Genomic DNA, 21,261 nt, shown 5'->3' with positions numbered 1-21,261 from the left:
AAAATCAAACTGATAGTGCCTTCAGCCAAGATGAGAATTCAAACAATAAGGGTGCAGCTCACTGAGCTGCAACTTTTGGGGAGTAGTTAAAGACACAAATTAGTGACAAAATATGCTAATTAGTGACAGTTTTTCAGTTGGAATCTCACTGAAATTGTGCTCAGGATGGCTCTGGGCTGCTATTATACTGCTATTATGTGAAAAGACTATAGACATGGAAATGTAAATAATAAAATAAGCAATGAAATAATAAATAACAATAAACAAATAATAAAAAAGCCAAGCATGGCTTCACAGATAGAAGAAGAAAAAGGAAGAATGTGGATGGTATGCGTGGTGGCAGCACACTCACAGAAGGCAGAAATGTTGTACAGCAGTGGCAGCCCACTGCGTGTTGTCAGGATTGTGCATGCTCGATCCACTGTCCTCCAGCATGGAAGGAGTAGTAAATACAGATGTCCTTCTTGCGACTTGGGAATGACCGGTATACAATCCTTTGATGGACAGACTGAGGGATTTTCTGAAAGGCGCGTCGTGATGTCCAGCAGCGCTTTGGGTTTGTGCATCCTCTGATTTTATTTCATTTATTTGGCAATAAGACACATATACGTAAAATAAACAATACAGTACATGAAATTGCAGAGCATAACACAATAAAACATGAAACTTATGGACCTCAATAAAAATAAAATAAAAGAAGAGCATTGCCATCATACAGCCCGCTACCCCTGCGGGCACAGTGGGTCGGAGCGGGACCAGCAGCAGGGCCGCGTGGACGGGGCTGCCGGACTCACTCTACCGCTTGCAGATGTGCTGGTCCTCATTTAGTTTTCAACTAAATGACACCCAGCTTGAGCTGTTTTTTAATTTTTTTTTTAATGAAATAGCAGAGAGAGGGTGTTGTTTTTTTTTTCCTGCACAAAACTAAACACCTGATTTTCACAATGTGATTTCTGTGTCTCACAGCAGAGACAACACAGGCACTCACTGCATGCAGTGTTAGCTCATTAGCATCGTTTTATGTTATATGAGCGAGTTCTAAAACAATTCATTTTCAAGACAGATAAACAGTTAAATCCACTGCACATCTTTGCTCCCCTCACTCCTCTCACTAAGGCTAGTATCTCACAGAGTGGCGAGTGCTAACGAAAGTTGCGATTTTTGGATTTGCCAACTTCAGCGGAGAAAATTGGCATTTGCCTTTATTGACAATAGGGAGATTGCATACCTCTCATGTTGGATTTTGGTGATGCAGGCAATTGTGGAAAATGTGTGCGTATTGTGGACACACAGACATAGTCAGAAAGTAAACTAAAGGAGCAGAATACCAGGGATTACTTGTTGTGTCTCTGGAAGCTTCCATAACCATCTCAGGGATAAACATGTGAACTTCTATGTTTTTTCCTAAGAATGCAACGCTTAGAAACAAGTTGATTCACAATGATGGAAGGACTGGAAATAAGAGAAAGTTTAGTAAGTTCAAGACTACATCAACCCACCGAGTCTGTAGCAGCCAGAAAACTTGCATGGTGGACACACCAATGGTTTTTACACTCAAACCACTTCCATCAAAACCACCAATATAGTAGTTTTGTTCACAACTAGCGGCAAAATTGCAGCTGCCATTTGACATGTAACTTGGCAAATCCCTCCCAAAATCCCCCTGCACCCAGAGCAGCTTTCTCCTGTCATGTTTTAGTGCAGAAACAATTTTCTTTCTTTCTTTCTGTCTTTCTTTACCTGGAGGTTCAGAGTCCCATCCACTGAGAAATGCATGTGCTTGGCTCAGCACAGAGATCATGCAGTGCACACTTACTGATCTGAATGATCTCAAAGATGCATAGCCAGGATTATCCCCATTACAACAGTTTTTCCCCATGGAAAAAGGTCAAATCTTAAGTATTTTATGAACATTTGATATAACCTGTAAATATGTGCAATTTACCCCTTCACTCACAAGGTAATATGCTGCCGACCAAATGGGCTTCTTTCAAAATTGGTGTGCCCTCCTTCGCTGCGCATGTGTCATTTCGGAGCGTTGGCAGCACTTCACTGATTATGGCTTTGTTTCTGCTTTAAACTGCCTTGTTTCTGCTTAAAACTGACTTTAGAATGATTTAAGAGGTTTTACTTTGTGATCTCATAGTTAATAATCACATTAATCCCTTTGATCGGTTTGGGTGTAGAGAGTCAGACTCAGAGAGTCAGTCTCAGACATGCTGCTGTGGCGACTGGAGTGCAGTTTTAAGCAGAAACGAGGCGATAATCGGTGAATTGCTGCTGACGCTCAGAAATGACGCTGTTAATGCTCCGAAATGATGCATGCATGGTAAAGCGGCAGTGATGGCAGGGCAGACCGATTTTTAGGGGGGCCGTTCGGTCGGCAACACCGGCTTGAGAACCCCCGCTATCTAACTAACCCACGTCAAACTGGGTTTCCTCTGTACACCAACACAATGGAGTTCAGCTAAAACAACAGAGATTTGCTTATTTTGTCGATTTTCAGATTTAATTCAAGGGGTTTTAACAAAAATATCACATTACAATTAGGAATTACAGCCGTTTTTATACAAAGTCTCACCATTTTCAGAGACCAAGAAAATTCTTTCTCCAAAGTAATTGGACAAGTTAAATATAAGAATTATTAGATCAAATATTTCATCACTGCAGCAGTGAAGGATGTTGTGGGCATTCTGAAGGGTAATTTTTTGACACTAATTTATTCTTGTTATATATGCAGGCCTGCTGTGGAATCTATCCTCTGCTGATGAGCTGAAGGGGGACCTAATAACATCTGCACTGCCGGCTCTTACTGAGTAATGTGGTGGTGCCATTCACCTGCTGGTCAGACAGTAGTGTTTGTAACACATCCACCCTGATGTGTTCTACAGTGCCACTGGGTGTTTGCGGTGAGGACACTTCAGCAATAGTACATAAAGTAACATGCGTGTGTGGCTAGGGGTCAATACCGGATCATAGTATTATTTACGTACTGGTATAAGATCTTGGGTAGCTGTACCAGTAGTCCCCGTCCCCATATTTTGTGATATGTATTGCTGGATTTTATGACCATTAGTCCACTGTTTTGTGCAGCAGGTCCAAAGTTTTGCTTTTCTTTCAAAGTCTGCATGTGTCCTCTGGCTGCGTTAGCACGGATAAAACAGCAGTAGTGAAAAACGGAGCACACACACAAAGAGCAAGCTTTTTTTCCATGCATATGCTCAAAGTCTTTTTCTGAGGAAGGTATGTTATCAAACCTTCTTACCTGACAACCAGGTAGCACTTCCCACATAAAGAGACAAGTTCTCCATTCTTCATGCTCACAGACTGCAGGCCACAGGCGTATCCAGATGGTAAGAGGACACAATGCACCCCCCCTCCCCCATGCAACACCCTTAGAATAAATGTCTGCTTTTGAAGATTTTTTTTCTGATTACTACTACTACTACTACTAATAATAATAATAATAATAAGTACATCCCCAATTCCAATGAAGTTGGGACATTGTCTAAAAAGTAAATAAAACAGAATACAATGATTTGCAAATCCTCTTCAACCTATATTCAACTGAATACACCACAAAGACAAGATATTTAATGTTCAAACTAATAAACTTTATTGTTTTTGTGCAAATATTTGCTCATTTTGAAATGGATGCCTGCAACACGTTTAAAAAAAGTTTGGATAGTGGTATGTTTACCACTGTGTTACATCACCTTTTCTTCGAACAACACTCAGTAAGTGTTTGGGAACTGAGGATACTAATTGTGAGTGTCATGATTGGGTATAAAAGGAGCATCCCCAAAAGGCTCAGCCGTTCACAAGCAAAGATGGGGCAAGGATCACCACTTTGTGAACAACTGCACGAAAAAAAATAGTCCAACAGTTTAAGAACAATGTTTCTCAATGTTCAGTTGCAAGGAATTTAGGGATTTCATCATCTACAGTCCAAAATATAATCAGAAGTTTCAGCGAATCTGGAGAACTTTCTAATGTAAGCGGCAAGGCCAAAAACCAACATTGAATGCCCGTGACCTTGGATCCCTCAGGCAGCACTGCATTAAACACTGACATCATTGTGTAAAGGATCTTACCACCTGGGCTCAGGAACACTTCAGAAAACCATTGTCAGTTAACACAGTTTGTTGCTACATCTACAAGTGCAAGTTAAAACTCCACCCATGCAAAGCGAAAGCCATACATCAAAAACATCCAGAAATGCCGCTGCCTTCTCTGGGCCAGAGCTCATTTGAAATGGACAGACGCAAAGTCGAAAAGTGTGCTGTGGTCTGATGAGTCCACATTTCAAATTGTTTTTGGAAATCATAGATGTCGTGTCCTCCAGACAAAAGAGGAAAGAGACCATTCACATTGTTACCAGCACAAAGTTCAAAAGCAACATCTGTGATGGTATGCGGGTGTGTTAGTGTCCATGGCAGGGGCAGCTTACACATCTGTGATGGTACCATCAATGCTGTAAGATACATCCAGGTTTTGGAGCAACGCATGCTGCCATCCAAGCAACGTCTTTTTCAGGGACGTCCCTACTTATTTCAGCAAGACAATGCCAAGCCACATTCTGCACGTGTTACAACAGTGTGGCTTCATAGTAAAAGAGTGCCGGTACTAGACTGGCCTGCCCGCAGTCCAGACCTGTCACCCATTGAAAATGTGTGGCACATTATGAAGCGCAAATATGACAACGGAGACCCCGGACTGTTGAACAACTTAAGTCGTACATCAAGCAAGAATGGGAAAGAATTCCACCTACAAAGCTTCAACAATTAGTGTCCTCAGTTCCCAAATACTTATTGAGTGTTGCTAGAAGGAAAGGTGATGTAACACAGTGGTAAACATACCACTGTCCCAGCTTTTTTGAAACGTGTTGCAGGCATCCATTTCAAAATGAGCAAATATTTGCACAAAAACAATAAAGGTTATCAGTTGAACATTAAATATTTTGTCTTTGTGGTGTATTCAGTTGAACATAGGTTGAGGAGGATTTGCAAATCGTATTCTGTTTTTATTTACATTTTGCACAATGTCCCAACTTCATTGGAATTGGGGTTGTATTAATAGTAGTAGTAGTCGTAGTAGTATTTGTATTATTATTTTTTAACAACTAAAATGTTTAAAGCTGTAGGGCCTTTCAAATTTCATCTGTCTGAGAAAATTTGTTTCTACCTAAATTCAAACATTATAATGTTGGTTTGTATTGTAACATTGCAAAATTACAGCTCATTTTAATGAAGAGGGCATATTTATCTGGGGATAATTTCCACAGTGAATATTATCTTTTCCTTCATTGCCGTCATGCAGACTAACTACAGGACGAAGCTCATGCTTGAGGTTTTGAGATTACCTGCGACCCTCTTATGTTAACATCCATAAGATTTCTGGTAAATCACTTCCATATCTACCAAATGTTGGTCATAGTATCTGATCCCTTGAATTTCTCCCGCTCAGGAGGTTAAAAATTCTAAATGTTTCCAGGCAGCATGATTTTGGTCATATTGGCAATATCACACTTTGAATCCCTTATGTAGTGGGGCCAAAAAAAATTATTTTTATGACTTAAATCTTTAAAAAAAACATTGGCACTTACCTTTAATCAGTATTACTCTTGGCCTAAGTTTTATTACAGTTCTGCCCTAATTGGAATTGATGAGCCAAATAAAATATGTTTAGTTCTTTTTGACTTAAATCTAAAAAAAAAAAACCCTAGTGGCACTTACCTTAATCAGTATTACTCTTGGCCTAAGTTTTATTACAGTTCTGCACTAATTGGAATTGATGAGCCAAATCTACACGGGGGCTTAACTGGGTATGTTTGATGTTCTAGCTTTAAATTCGGGTCAGTTGAGGTTAGGGGAACCATAAATATGAAAATGATTAATGCTCTTGTGGTTAGTAATCTTGTCAAACAAACATGTAGGTTGTGATGTCAAGGCAAAGAAAAAGTGAAAATGTGCAAAAGAAAATACTATTACAACCCACATTAAGCAAGATAACTAAAGTATTAAAAAAGCTAAGTTATGGCCCGGTCACACGGCATACAACAATTCCTGAACAAGGCAAAAAAGTCACAAATCATGGAGAAAAGGTGAACGAATGGGCTTTTGACTTTTCCAGTCACTGAATAGCCTGCGAATCAAAAGGAACGAAAGAGGAACAAAACAAAACCAAAGCTAATGTTGCTCTCCACACTTTAAATGAAACGTGCCTGGAGCCACTGCTGGAGCAGCGTGTGTCTGCATCCTGCTCTGCATTCCAGGACTTGGCGCTGGAACAGAGCTCTGTAGCGCCTGAGTCTTGGAGAAGCTACAAACAGAAATGTGCGATTCGACCCACTGTGGAGATCTGTGCGCACTTTCGGTGGATCCACCTGCTCTGGTTGCTCATCACAGAACAACAGAGGGAGCATCTCCTTCATCATCAGAATCCTCACTGTCTGGTTCAGACTGACAATGCGCTGCACGCTCCGCCTTGTTCCAGTTAAAAGAAAAAATAAAACTAGCGAATGCTCAGCATTTATAAGATGCCTCATTTTTATAAAACAAAAAGGCTGCTGTATTATGATACTAAGCCATATATATTGATTTATAACAGAAAACTGTAAAAAAAAAAACTGTGTAAAGATGATTGAATATATCATCAGACCAGTAAATTGATCAGTCCATGCGAACGCCACACATTGACTCACCATGTGCGGTTATTTGCACCAGCTGCAGCTAAAATAATTCATTTTATCCACACAAAAGATTAATTCTGGCCTATGTAAAGTGTCTGAGCTCAGTGAAGCTGACCCTTCACCCAGATAAAAAAAAATCCAAGCAAACAGGCTGAGTTTGCCCTGTAATTTCCGATAGTTCATGAATGCAGCGGCAGCAGCAGCACTCACATACCAGCTTCTTCACTGCATGAAAACATTCAGCTGGTCAAATGTTGTTGAACTAAACGCTAATGTTACAAAAACTAAGCAAAGTATAAGAAACCGTCAAGAACGGCACCCAAAATGAAATACGGACAGATTGAGGTTTTTGGTGGCATTCGTTCAGATTTTTCAACAGTTTAAAAATCCTGACGAAGCACCAGCTGCATGAACAAAAATGCGCAAAGGTTAAACAATGGGAGCGAAAGTCCAGAGTTCTTGTTTTGTTTGGGTTTTGTTGCCCTTCGTTAAGTGCTGTGTGACCGGGCCTTTATACACAGCATGCACTATAATTTATGAATGCATTTAAATAAAATTCATATAATCACTATTAAGCACATAAATGTATTGTGGTACGTACCGAGTATTGGATGTTAACTGTTTTGTATTGTATTGAGTTTTGAGAAACAATATTGAGCCCTAGTGTGTGTTTTTGGGAGGGGCGGGGAGGAGTGAGAGTGCACAAGGGTTGTAAGAACTTGGAGATTGTGGGATCATTCCTTTGTAGACAGCATGCCTAATCATCTCCATCACGTTAGCTTATAGGGTGTGCAGGGGGTGATAATAGCACTGAGGGACTTCTGTATCTGGACAATTGATGGTTTTCTTATGTTTGTTTAAATGAATCAAATGTGTGTAGGAACCTGAGCTGCGCCAACAAGAAGGAGAGGGAGGCAATGAGAGACTGCAGAGGTCTTATCGATTCCCTCATGAGTTACATCCAGGGCTGTGTGGCTGAGGACAACCCTGATGATAAGGTGACTTTCTGAAGCAGCTGTTTGTTTTTTCATTTGCATGTTCACTTACATTTACACTTACATGTACACTTACACTGTTTGCTTTTTTTTATTTGTATGTGAGGAAGCTTTTCATTGTCCTGTAAATGCAGAATGGACTAGGTTAATGTTAAGAGTTACCAACAGATTACATTAGTTTTGGTAGTTGTTACAATTAGTAAAAAAATTTAAACCATTGTTTTTTCTGTACAATAAGATTACAGTGACTTGAGACTTGAAATTATAATAATTTTTGTACTGCAAAAACTTAAAGACAGAACTCAGCAGGACTGTTTGGAGAGATGATTCACAGGTCCACAAAAAGTTGGTGGAATTTGGAGCCACGTCCCAGTTTGCTGTACAAGCCAGTTACAATACTCTCCTTGGGTGGCCTTTCTGCCTCCAGGAAGAGTTGAGACTAGCTGATTTTTTTTTTTTAGCTTGAGAAGCATTTTCAGATATTTCAAATCTTGCCTGTGCCAATTAGTTCTGTACACGTTCACAATCTTCTGCTGTGTGTGAGCGCAAGAACAAGAGACCAAATTCATGTATATTTGATGAATACACTTGTTGGTGCCTTCCTCAGGTACCTTAGCAGGTAGCTGTAGCTTTAGGCCAGGGGCAGATGTCGTCAGGTGGTGTCCAACCTTCACCGGGTGTTTCGGCCCTGAACCACAACACCCTCCAGTTGGTGGGCCCGCAGTGAGTGGCCAGCTCACTGCATATCTGCCCCCGGCTTCCAGCTTTCCTCCTCCCTTTTGCTCCAGATCCAGCATGAGGCACGTTCTGCCTCCTCCCCCATCCGACAAGCCGCTTGCTTTTTACTCTGCTCGTCCATCCCTATGGCAGAAAGGAAGCTCCGTGTGGACTTTGCTGGGAAGCCCCTACACCCTATCTCTACAGGGAAAACCCATGCCTGGCAGCCCCTGTCTCGGCATTCTTGGGCCAGAGGTTGATATTTTGCAGCCTTCCTTTCGTGGGCCTCCTCGCAGCCCGCTTCCCAAGGCACCGTCAGCTCGACCAGGATTATCTTCTGGTCTCTTGCTGACCACAGCACTTTGTCAGGGCAGAGAGATGTTTGCACCACCTCGGGAAACTGCAACCTCCTCCCTAGATCCACCCTCATCTCCCAGGAGCTTGCGGCATGAAGTATGCTGGGTCTTTTCCCTTTGGTGGTCTGTACAGGCCTGACTCCTTCCTTAAGGAAGGTGATCGCTCTTTCTGCAGTTGTGTGGGCTGGTCTCTTCTTGACTCTCTCCCACTCTATGGTGTCAGCCAATGAGAGGAGCACCTTGTCGTGGCGCCATCTATACCTCCCCTGGGTTAAAGATGTTTTGCAACCAGAGAGTATGTGGGCCAGGGTCCCCTTCTGGCTGCACAACTTGCAAAGTGGATCCTCTCTTAGCCCCCATGTGTGCAGATGTACTGGGGAGGGGAGGGTGTCATAGACCGACCGCAAGAGGAAGGAGATGCGGTATGGCTCTAGGCACCACAGCTCCCTCCACGTGACTTTGCGCCTGGGCAAATCCCATTTTGTCCAGGCCCCCTGAGATCCTTCCTGCACTGCTTTGGCTACTCGCGTCTTCTCCTCCCTGCTCCTCACTTCTGCCTGCACCATGCCTCGCCTGGTTCTCATGTTTGCGCCTCCCCAGGTTTGAAATTGTGCAGAGCCGAGACCTTGTCGGTGGACGCATTGGTTGCCAACTATGTCCCGCAACTTCAGGGAACTGACGGCCTGTTCCACAGCTGTGTTGGCAGACCATTTGCATCCAGACCTGGTTGTACTGCCAGCTTGTTTGATGAGGTCGTCGTTGGAATTCCTCAGGCTTAGGATGACCCTGCATTTTGCCACCTTGTACTCCTCAACAACTGATGACAGGGGGAGTTGCAGCTGACCAGACCAGATGTAAAGGCCCACTGCTGAGAAGCTTGGTGGAATTCCCAGCCACCTCCGCAGATGCTTGTTGGTCTTCCTCTCAATGACCTCGATGGTAGTCATGGGAAACTCATAGACCGTGAATAGCCAAAGTAGCCTGGGCAAGAGGCCATGTTGATACAGCCAGGTCTTGAACTTGCCCGGGAGTAAAGACTTGTCTATCATCTTCAGCCATTCCTCGGTCTGCTTCACAGCCTCAGCAACATTGGCGCCATCCGTCAGCGACGCGTTGAACCATTTTCCCAGGCATTTTATTGGGCTGCCCTCGATGGATGGAATGACTTCACCCTGGACTTTGAGGCTAAACCTGCTGGTGACTCTGCCCTTCTTAATGACCATGCTCCCGGACTTCCTGGCTTTAAACAGCATACCTGCCCAGGTAGCGACACTGCCCAAGGTTTCCAGCACCCATCTTGCTTGGACGTGCATCACAGTTGTTACAGTGATGTTGTCCATGAATGCTCGCAGCACTGGCTGCACAACACCGGATTCCAATTTGGGGCCCCGGGTTATGCCCTCTGCTGCGGATAACAGTAGGTTCATTCCCATAATGAACAAGATGGGGGAGATGGTGCACCCTGTTGGAATCCCCTTTTGGAGGTCCAGCCAGCTGGTGGTAAAGAGCGCTGATGAAAACCTGAGTCAGAATCCCGCAAGGTAGTTGGTAATCAAGCCTCGGATTGCCATAGGGATGTAATAATGGTCAAGCCCTTCTTGGATGAGAAATGTGAAATTGACCCATAAGCATTGGCAAGGTCTAGCCAGACGACTGTTAGGTCGCTTTTCTTCTGCTTTGCTTCTTGAATCAATTGGCTGATCATCGCGGTGTGTTCTAGACAGCCCCAAAAGCCTGGGATGCCACCTTTCTGGATGGATGTATTGATATATTGGTTCTGCATCATATAGGTGGTAATTCTTCGTGCCAGAACAGAGAAGATGATCTTACATTCTACGCTAAGGAGAGAGATTGTTCTGAACTGAGAGATTGTGGAGGACCTCTCCTCCTTCGGAATAAAGCATCCCTCCGCCAGTTTCCAGCTAGGTGGAATTGTGCCCTTGGCCCAGATCTTCCTCATGGTTTTCCACAACCTCCTGAGGAGTTTGGGGCATTTCTTGTATACATATATGGTATACCACTTGGGCCAGGGGCAGCTGAAGATTTGGCTTTACGGATGATGTCCTGAACCTCCTGCCATGTGGGTTCCTTCACGTTCAACTCGATTGTTGGCTTTCCAGGCCTTGAGATATTGTAGTTGGCTCCTAGGCCCTGACTCCTGTTGGGGTCGCTGTAGGCTTCCACGAGAAACTCTTCTACCTCCGACTTTGAGCTGGAGAGTGAGCCAGATCTTTGTTGGCCAAGAAGTGTCTTAGTGAAGCTGTATGGGTCAAACTGAGCTCTCTTCTTCTCTTAATTCCGACGCTGCTTCCGAAGGTGTTCTGCTCTTCTGAGTCTGCGCAGCTGTCCTCGCAGCTCACTTGTTAGGTCTTTAATACCTTCTCTCTCGGTCGGTGAGCTGGTCTTGAACAGTTTGCTCAGTGCCTTTATCTTGCTCCTCAGGCGACGTATCTCCCTCTCCCTCCTATTTGGCTGCTGCTGCGGTTGGCACTGGCCTTTCTGCTCCATTGTGCCAAACCGTTCCTTGGCGAGGTTGTAAATTATGGTGGTAATTGTGTCTATCTTCCTATGTACCAGCCCTGCTGTGGTCGCTTCCAAGATGCCCTCAATGTCGTCATCCAGTTGTATCCATGCATTGTCGTCTGCCATCTTTGGCCATCTAATCCTCTCTCGCTTTGCCTATTGGGTTGGGGTTACTGGAGGGGGGTTCACATGAGCAGGTTTCTGGTGCTGAGGCAACTCAGGTGCGGAGAGATCTTCAGCACTGTGGGGTGCTTCCTGGCTGTAGTTCTCCGTCATCTGACCAGACTCTGGGTCTGTGCGTTGCACCGGAGTTGCTAATGTTCCACACTTGGACCTACTCTGGTGTTGCTTAAGACCTCTGGTGCTTTTGCAGATCTTCCCGCAATGGCACCGTACAGTGTACTCCACTCCAGTCAAAGTAGATTGCTTGAGCTTTCTTGTAGTCATTTTTCTTGTCCTGGCCGATACCGATGTGTCCATTCCGTTGAGTCTCTCTTCCGCCCCCCCTCTCGGGAGACTCTGGGGGTATTGTTCATTTAATTCCTTCGTAGCTTTGGTTGGTGCCCTCTTGCGAGTGCTGCTTAATGTAGTCAAGCATTCCTGCTTTTCTGTCAGATTTAACAAAGTATGTCAGAAAGTTGCACATGTCTACACTCCAAGCAAGTACTCTCTTTAAACATATTTGTATGCACAGTTAAACTCGTGCAGGGCCGTATATAAGAATGTGAAAGGGGGAGTTCAAATCCTTGAGTTTGGGGTCCAGTGGGCCGCAGGGCTCCCGGTGGGGTCGAGGGGCAACGCGAAGCCCCCCGAAGCAGAAGCTTTTTGAGGATTTCGAGGGGTAAAAAGCTACATAAATTTCATTTGAAACCCAAAATGTATCATTTTAGGAAATACATTTTTATATACAAATAGTCCTTGCTTGGGATTGGATCAGTTGCCATAAGAACCACCCAGGAAGAACCAAGATAACATTAATGCAAACTTTATACCTGCCTATCGGTTGCGAATGACGCAACCGACAGGCGTGAAAAAACTCACGGATGCGCACGAATGTTCAAGCTTGGCTAATGCAAGCGCACATGATTCAAATCCATATAGTTTTTGAAAAAAAATAAAAAGGTCGGATAGTTTTCTAACAGACCTCGTATTTAGCGGTATTAATATTCGCTTTACATTATGAATATGTACGTATATGTACGTTATGTATTAAAATAGCGGTATTTAATTTGGCAACTTTGTTTAACTCGCGAAATTCGCATAATAAATCCCATGCGAATATTTGCACCTTTACAGTATTTGCAACAGGAAGGAGAAGCTCCCTTTATTTCTCAGCTTATACATACAAACATGTTTTTACAAACCAGACAAGTGTAATTGTGTGTCTACATGGGTCTACTAATCTGTTTGATATCAGAGGAGGATAGGGACCAGGGAGCAAAAATTCTCAACCCCCATGGGAAAAGTTTATCTAGCAGTTTCCCCTTTCATCACTTAAGGGATTACTCTGGCAGAGGAAATTGAAACTTGAGGGTGTGTGATAATAGCTGTGTAACAGTTAGTGCTTGTTGCTTATTATCAATGAAAAGAAAATACATAACATTGATATCCAGATCAGAAAAAAATCAGCAGAATTCTTGGGGGGGTTCGGTTGAACCCCCTCTATATACGGGCATGCTGTGCATAGCACATTTCTGCAGGTTAATCCTGCAGGCAGAGTCAGAATGTGTACATATGTAGAATGTATGTTTGTGTATACCTGCTGTTTTGGATGTGGACGGGTGCTTGAGTTTAATGTTTGTGCGAGGACTGTATTTACACAAGCTTTTTAAGTCCCCATTTCTGTGTGTGGGTGCATGTGTGTATCATTAAATTGTAGTGTTATGGCTAGCAGTAAACGGTCATTTGAATCACTGTATTTCAGTTCATGTAATACATGAAAATACAGTGCATCCAGAAAGTAGTCATTCCAATAGTGTCCAGACTGCTTGGGGCCATGTTAGCACGAGCTTTGTGATCTACCCCATAATTCTGTTCACCCACTGGCATAGAAAAACCTATCAACTCTGCTTATTCATGATTAGTTGCTGTATCTTTTAGCAATTTGGACTTAATACAGTTTTCAGCATTATTGGCCCATGAGAAAACAGTCATATAGTAAGCTAGCAGGGTGAACTTTAGATACCTAAAACATGTTACATCATAGCTTTTGTTTCTATAATAAAATAACCATATTTATAGCTTAGCCTACTAGCTATAATTTAATTTTACTACTTGTCTACAAACTAGGTATGCATATAACATAATCTTCTCCTGTATGAATATTTAGGTTTTAGAAGCTAACTCCTATAATATTATATAGTACTATATTTCTTGTATATGTTGTTTATTACCCTTATTGTGTAAATATCACTTACATAGATGATGTCCATTTTTTTGAGCCACTTGGGTGGATAGGGAGAGTTCCCATGGGATAAAAAAGCTTTTTAACCTACCGTCACTGGTTCTCAAGACCAGGCACCTAAGTGGCTCTACTCTTCTTTTTTAGATATTAAGATATACCTTAGTATACACTAGTAGAGTTCTACTTTAGAACTGGAATGTATTATAGAAGACATACCTTACTGAATTTTCATGATAGTTATTAATCCCTCTTCCTCCCTCCCCCTGTAGTCTGTGGAGAACTGTGCATGCATCCTTCATAACTTAACCTACCAGCTGGAGGCAGAGTCTCCTGAGTGCTTTGAAAAGTATACCCCTCAAACCGAGGCCCATCCTGACAACATGAAAAATCCTTCTGTTGGCTGTTTCAGTCCCAAGAGCACCAAGGCTCAAAAACAGGTAGGTTTCATCTACATGTCAACATGTCCACCTGTGGTTGTTGGGGGAAAAATTTGAAGGCATCGTCCTAGGTTGTTTTTTTTTTTCCCCAGTTTGCATTTGATGCACTTCGGGGAATTCCTGAAGATGGTACCCCATCAGGCAGGAAGTGGTTGTGCCATCCCAAAGCTATGCAGACCTACCTGTCGCTGCTCGGCTCTTCCCAAAAAGATGCCACGCTTGAAGCCTGCTGCGGTGCTCTGCAGAATCTCACTGCCAGCAAAGGATTGGTTTGTACAAAAGATAATTTATTTTGGCATGGGTTTGCTGAACTAATGGAACAACATATAGGAGAAAAACAAAACAATAAAAATCAGGGGAATTAATAGCATGCCATCATGTTTTGAATGAAGAGCTGTCAGTTTTGTGAGAAACAATGGATTTTTGTTTCCAGTGATTAAAATGTTCTTCAAGAAAGTAAACAAAACAGCTCTTTGCAGCTAAATTTTTCTCCTGTCATGTTGACTTGTGTTCCAGGGATCGAATGCCATGAGTCAAATTCTGACTCAGAGGCTGGGTGCCCTGCACTGCCTGGTCCCTCTGTTACAGTCTCCTAATCCCAGCCTACAGAAGACCGCCATGTCCCTGATGGGTAACCTATCTCGGTCCAACAGTGTGCAGGCTTCCATGGGTAAGGAAGAGGAGAAACAAGAGATGTTTGTGTGTTTTCATGTAACAGTGTTGCAGATATAAGCACACAGAAGTGGTGTGGTGACTGTTTTTGTGTGTCTCCTGTGCAGCAAAGCAGGTTTTGCCGAGTCTCACCAATCTGCTCTCGTCTGGTGCCAAGGAGATGGGAAAGTCTGATGACTCTATAGCAGCTGCTTGCAACACAGTAAGAAGTCTGATATCGGCTGACCCCGAATTCAGCAAGAAAGTGATTAACAAGGAACTGGTGTCATCACTAGTTGAACTCAGCCAGAATAGGTATGACTTTGCTTTTTAATCTTATGCATTGGTTACTTGTAGAAATATATTTAGATAGTACATCCTGTAGGTAGAGTTGGACATCACCACTGATCTAAAAATTTAATTTAGAATCTACGTTGACAGTCCCTTATCTCAGTCCAACTGTAATCTTAAATATACTGCTAAATATCAACCATTTGAAAGGTTATCGCAAAGTTTATGCTGGGAAACCCAAAAGTGAGATTACACCTATTTCTGCTAGTAAACAAACAGTTCTGCAATAAATGTTGAAGAAAACAGCCTTCACTTTGTAGATTATTCGTTAATTCATTTCCTGCCATGTATCCCAGCTCGTGTTGCAGTGACAATAGACCAATCAGCTCATTCCACCTTTCCCTTTCCTAATCCAAGCCTTCTAATTCTTCCTGAGGCATTCTAATTCTTCCTGAGGCATTCTAAAGACATCTGGAAAATATAATCCCTCCAGCATGTCCTGATTCTTATCTGGGGCTTCCTCCCAGTGGGATGTGCCTGGAAGACCGCCTTAGGGAGACATCCAGTTGGCATCCTCACCAGATGCCCAAACCACTTCAGATGGTTCCTTTTGATGCAGAGAAGCAGCAGCTGTACTCTACTTCTTGGATTTTCGAGTTTCTCACCCTTTCCTGGAGTTTAAGCCCAGATACCCATTTCTGCCACTTGTATTTGCGACTGTGTTCTTTCGGTCATTACCCAAAGTTCATGACTATAGGTAGAACCGCAGGTTGCCTTCTGGCTCAGCTCCTTCTTCACCATGGCAGTCCAGTATATTGTCCCCAGGACATCAGAAGCAGCCCTAGTCCTATCAGTTTCACACGCTATTTTACCCCCACTCGTGAACAAGACAAGACACAGACTAACTCTCTCCTAACCCAGAGGGGACAACCCTAGTCGCTTCACACTCAGCACATTAGGTCACTTTCTGATGAAGACAACACAACTATGCCATCCGCATAAAACATAGATGGAATTCTGAGGTCACCAAACTGAACACCCTCCAGGCTTTGGCTGCACCTTGAAATCCTGTCTAAGAAAATCACAAACAAGATTGGGTGACAAGGGACAGCCCTGACAGTCCAACACCCACCAGGAACAGGTCTGATCTGATGACAAGAATGTGGATGCAGCACCTGCTTTGGTCATATGGAGGCCGGATTGTGCGTTGGAGTAGTTCCGATACCCCGTACTCCCACAACATCACTCACAGGACACCTCGGGGGATCTGGTTGCACGCCTTTTCCAAGTCCACAAAAACGTAGCCTGAATGGGCATGCTCCCAAACCCCATCTAATATCCATGCAAGCATAAAGAGCTGGTCCACTATTTCATGACCAGGACTGAACCCTCATTACTCCTCCTGAATTCAGGATGTGACTGTCTAAAGCCCCATTTACACATAGACTGTAAGAGCTCCCGGAAGCGTCCCGGAAGAGTTTTTGGCCGTCTTAAGGATCACACGCCGTTGTTAACGCCGGCACTAGGGGGCGTGGCTTAGTTCCGGCTTTACCGGGAATCGGCGAAAAAAAATAATTCAACATGTCGAATAATTCCGGGAGCGTTCCCGGAGAATTTGCGTGACAACGGAGACAACGAGAACAGCAGCGTTTGATACTTTTTAATCGCCGTTTCATCCTGCCCCTTCCTGTAGTGCTGCAGATTACACCGCCGTAATTGGCGGCCGGCGTTGTATCCCTAATTAACGGCGTGTAAAACGGCGATAGAGCCCACATTGGCATCCTCAAGGGCGTTTTAACCGGCAACAGAGGTAGACAAAACGGCGGCGCTAGCGGACAGTACGCCGTTCTAAACGCCACCTCCCAGTTAACGGCGTTCCAAACGGCTCAGAGGCGGCGGTCAATATAAAAACGCTAGCGCGCTGCATGCAGGCCTCTCACTCGCGGCCACGGCCAGCTCCAGATATTTTTGCAGAGAAGCTCCAGTATGCCTCCTAAAAGAAAATTGGCAGCGGCAAGGACTTACCAAGAGGTCTGGTTCAGAAGCAGAGGGTAGCCCTGTGGTGGAGACGGAGCAACACGTTGAGGAGGGGAAAAGGAAGGAGAAAAGGCTGAGTATGATCTCCCTCCCCCTGCAGTGACAGAGGCATGTATTCCTGCTGCTTCAGCCTATTATACTCTGGGGGCGGTGCCTATATAGATAGATAGATAGATAGATAGATACTTTATTGATCCCAGAGGGAAATTCAAGGCATCCAGCAGCTTACACATTAGACAAGACACACACATTGCACCAGACACACAAAATAGGGTTAAGTAAATAAAAGAAAAATAGACTAATCAATAAAAGCTACTAACTAAAAATAAAAATAAAATATATGCAAAAGTTCCTGGAGTAACGCAGGATTTGCCTGGATAAATCCAGCGGTACACAGGGCATTATCGGCGGCAGCAGAACACCGCAGTTCTCACGCACGTCTTAACCTGCGATTGTAAAGGATAGAACTGGGTATTAACCCCCGTTGCCTGACGTGTTCCGGATGCTACAGCGTCAAAACACCGCTTTATTCGGCGGATTTAGCAGTGTTTTATCCTCGTATTTGCGGCTAGTACGGCGGTCAAAACGCCGGCGAAATGCTCCGCCCCTTTCCACCGCGAAAACAGCCGGAACTACCGCGAACTTCAGTCTACGTACTACCCGCCGACAAAACCGTCTGTGTGTAAGTCTCCTCTCTAGTACCCTGGCATAGGCTTTCTCTGGAAGGCTGAGAAGTGTGATTCCTCTATAAATGGAAGACGTTCTCAGTTCTCCCTTTTTTCTCAAGAGGACTTTTTAGATTATTCATACTTAAATCAGAAAATGATGTTAAAATGAATCAGTGTAAACTTATGATCAACCATTTTTATACCAAAAAAACTGAAGAAGAGAAACGAAATCACATTGTCCCAGCTTTCCACTGTGACATTAACTTCATTTTACTTCACAGTTAAAATGAATTTGTAATACCTGAAATAGTCATTTTGGAGTCATTCATAACATCACACAGTGTGAGAGTATATCTTTGATAACTGGGTTTAACATTCAGCTGCATTGTAATCATATTGAGAAGCTGTTCATTGAATAAAACCAAAACAATTTTCAAATAACATTCATTCAAAATGCAAAACACTTGGATTAGTGTTTGTTTGCTGTCATTGAGATGTATCAGAAATATTTTATTTCACCTTAAAGCTAAATGTCTGTTAATAAGACATTTACATAACAAGAAGATTCATCTGAAATCTGCTTCCTCACTGATATTGGGTAAGTGACAGTTAACAAATTAGGTTACAAACCTGTAAATTTATTTTTCAGGTTGTGTGTTTGTATGCTGTGGGCATACAAACATAGTATTTATGTTCCCAATGCAAGGGGAGGGGTCAAAATGATCAAATGACAGGTTCAGTGTGAAAGGCCTATAAAGGGATTCTGTGAAAGATTTTGTGGTGGACATGAACAAGAAAGAGTATTTGCATTTTTCAGACTTCATGCTTTGTTTGATGGAAACTGGAAATTTCTGACTTGTACTGTAATTTATTGGTGGGCATTTAAGCAACTTTCATTAAAGAAAAGGGTGGGTGGATGCTCAAGGGGGACATTCCAACACATAGATATGGTACTATATATCATAGATGAAGATTACTATGATGTGAGGTGAAGTATGATGTTTGCAGCAAGAAATTTAATTGATCATTAGCACAAAATGGGCTTTTTGCCTTATTTTGAATACGCTAAAACATAAAAACTACCTTCTGTCTACTTCGGTTCCCTGTATGTCTTATCGTTTCTGTAATGATCTCTTCTCTTCTGTCCTGTGTAGGTCTTTCCCCAAAGGCAGCAAAGCAGCTTCACTGCTGCTCCACAGCTTATGGACTGAGAAGAGCTTGCAAGGTGTCCTGAAAAAGGTACAGCAGAAAGTACAGAAATGTTAAGTGAGGTGAATTTATTTTTTTTTTTTAATAATGTGATCATTCTGTATCATCTTACACTTTAAAACTTGCTTAACTGCCCCATCACCAACTGTGTGTGGCAGGCTGAGGTGGGTGGGTCCTTATTACTGCTTGGGCTACAGCAGACACTTTCCTCCCCTGCCCCACCCAAGGGCTCACAGAGTACAGAAACTGTCATAGTAGACTCCTGGCAGACTGGTTCTCCGTGCTCCTTGTCCACAGTGCATCCGGAAAGTATTCAAAACGCTTCACTTTTTCCACATTTTGTTATGTTACAGCCTTATTCCATAATGTATGAAATAATTTTTTTCCTCAAAATTATACACACCCATAATGACAATGTAAAAAAAAAAAAAGATTTTTGAGATTTTTGCAAATTTATTAAAAAAAAAAAAAAAAATTAAGAAATCACATGTACATACGTATTTACAGCCTTTGCCATGAAGCTCAAAATTGAGCTGAGGTGCACCCTGTTTCTACTGATCATCCTTAATAGCTGTAACATAAAATGTGGAAAAAAGTGAAGCGCTGTGAATACTTTCTGGATGCACCATATGTTTATGTTGTGGACTTGGGCAATTTCTACATGTCAAAACAAAAACAGATGGTTAAGGTGGGCACAGCTTGTAGATTTTGTCCCTGATGGGATTGGCTCAAGGTGCTCTAAGTTGCTGACACTGAAGTTTCCTTCGGAATCGGCATGGGTGTGTTATGTGTGCATGCATGTCGGTGTCAGTCCTGATTTTTTTCATGTCATTTACAGCTGGGGATGGGCAAGTCCCTTTTTATAAATGACACCACCACTGCAGTGCACAAGTCAGTGCAAGTCATTGAATGAGCACAAAAGACGAGCGATGAAACTGTGGAGGTGGACAGGTATGAAACATTTCTGATTATGGCCTTCTTTTGAGTGGAACGAAGGCTGAGCTTCTAATAAGAGGAGAATCAGTATCATGAGGACAAACACGTTATCATTCTGTGTCTCTCTGTCTCTCTATGTGCACGTGTGTGCTTGCAGATGGAAGCCAGCATTTTTAGACACCGCTGTGGCCACACCCTTCCAGCAAAGAGAGTAAAAACCACATTCTTTTTGCAATAATCTTGTGTGAAAGCGCCTGTCACTTGTGAGGAAACCATATGATGTAAATACAACAGAAAAAAAATGATCTTTTAATGTTTCATTTAATCTGGAGGTATTGTATGTATTTCATTTTGGTATGTTTTTGTCTGTAGATAAATGGTGAGTGTTTGTGTACTTTTTCTGAAGTCTTCTTATGGTCCGAGAGACACGGCGTACACGGACAAAGATATGTTCAGTAAAGTGTTACTATGCAAACACTGATTATTCAGATTAATCACATTATTGACACATGCGTGCCAATGAAGTGGCTTCAACCAAACACATCTGTGGCCTCGAGGACTAATGCATGTCGGTTAAAGAATATGCAATGTGAAACTTTATTGGTGGAGGTTAGGAGGGTGTAAGGCCAAGAGTCAGTCATGGCTTGACACATTAGATGCCAAAAAGTGTAAAGTTATAAAACAGATACAAAACATACATGCATTAAATAAATAAATAAAAACAAAACACAGCTCTTTTGTCAGGTGAAACGCATGCCTCCAAATCGCTTTTTCAACAGGACTAAAGTATAAGATTGAAAATAACATTTTAAAACATTTTTATTTTAGTTGACTTACTTAAAAATACTGCAGGTTTTGAATATGCTACAATATAAAAGATTAACAGTTGATGTCAGAGCACACACACAGTTGGATTTGCACTTGCTCTACTTTGAAAACAAAGAAATTATATATTTCCAATGTCTGTACTTTATTGGAACTGTATTGTTACTTTGTCATGTAACCCACTTTTTACAAACAAGTTTTGACAGTAGCAATAAATCATGTCTAAGCGCCTTGTTATTGTTTGTTACCTTGTTATAACCTTTTTAAAGCTTGTACTTCAAGCATTGTTTTTGCAGTGTTTTCTTAAATACAGAAAAATTAAATTCAAACGTAAACATATTCAGCTGGTACCACTGAATTTTGAATGTGCTAATGTAGGGGCTTTTTCATCAGATAGCTGTCAGATCTTAATGTTCCCCTGTTAACCCCCAAAATGTGAATCAGCTGCAAATCATGAATTATCTGCAAACCGTTAAATGTAAAATGTGAATACTGAAAAATATCTCCCAAAACGTGAATAC

General features: G+C 42.5%; 1 protein-coding gene across 1 annotated transcript in view; it reads left to right on the top strand.

Annotated features, from left to right (window-relative positions):
- Positions 1 to 20,967, top strand: part of LOC117512431 (plakophilin-1) — a 97,311-nt gene extending 76,344 nt beyond the window's left edge. The window contains 11 exon segments of the mRNA XM_034172496.1: positions 2,741 to 2,817; positions 2,819 to 2,864; positions 2,867 to 2,909; positions 7,572 to 7,689; positions 13,956 to 14,123; positions 14,216 to 14,392; positions 14,640 to 14,793; positions 14,903 to 15,089; positions 18,925 to 19,009; positions 19,818 to 19,930; positions 20,073 to 20,967. Of these exon segments, the coding sequence (XP_034028387.1) occupies positions 2,741 to 2,817; positions 2,819 to 2,864; positions 2,867 to 2,909; positions 7,572 to 7,689; positions 13,956 to 14,123; positions 14,216 to 14,392; positions 14,640 to 14,793; positions 14,903 to 15,089; positions 18,925 to 19,009; positions 19,818 to 19,892 (1,130 nt within the window). The 3' untranslated portion in view covers positions 19,893 to 19,930; positions 20,073 to 20,967.
- Positions 20,968 to 21,261: the final 294 nt, after the last annotated feature.

The sequence above is a fragment of the Thalassophryne amazonica genome, chromosome 6, assembly GCF_902500255.1.
Source record: "Thalassophryne amazonica chromosome 6, fThaAma1.1, whole genome shotgun sequence".
NCBI lineage: Eukaryota > Metazoa > Chordata > Actinopteri > Batrachoidiformes > Batrachoididae > Thalassophryne > Thalassophryne amazonica.
This window is presented reverse-complemented; position numbering and strand designations above follow the sequence as displayed.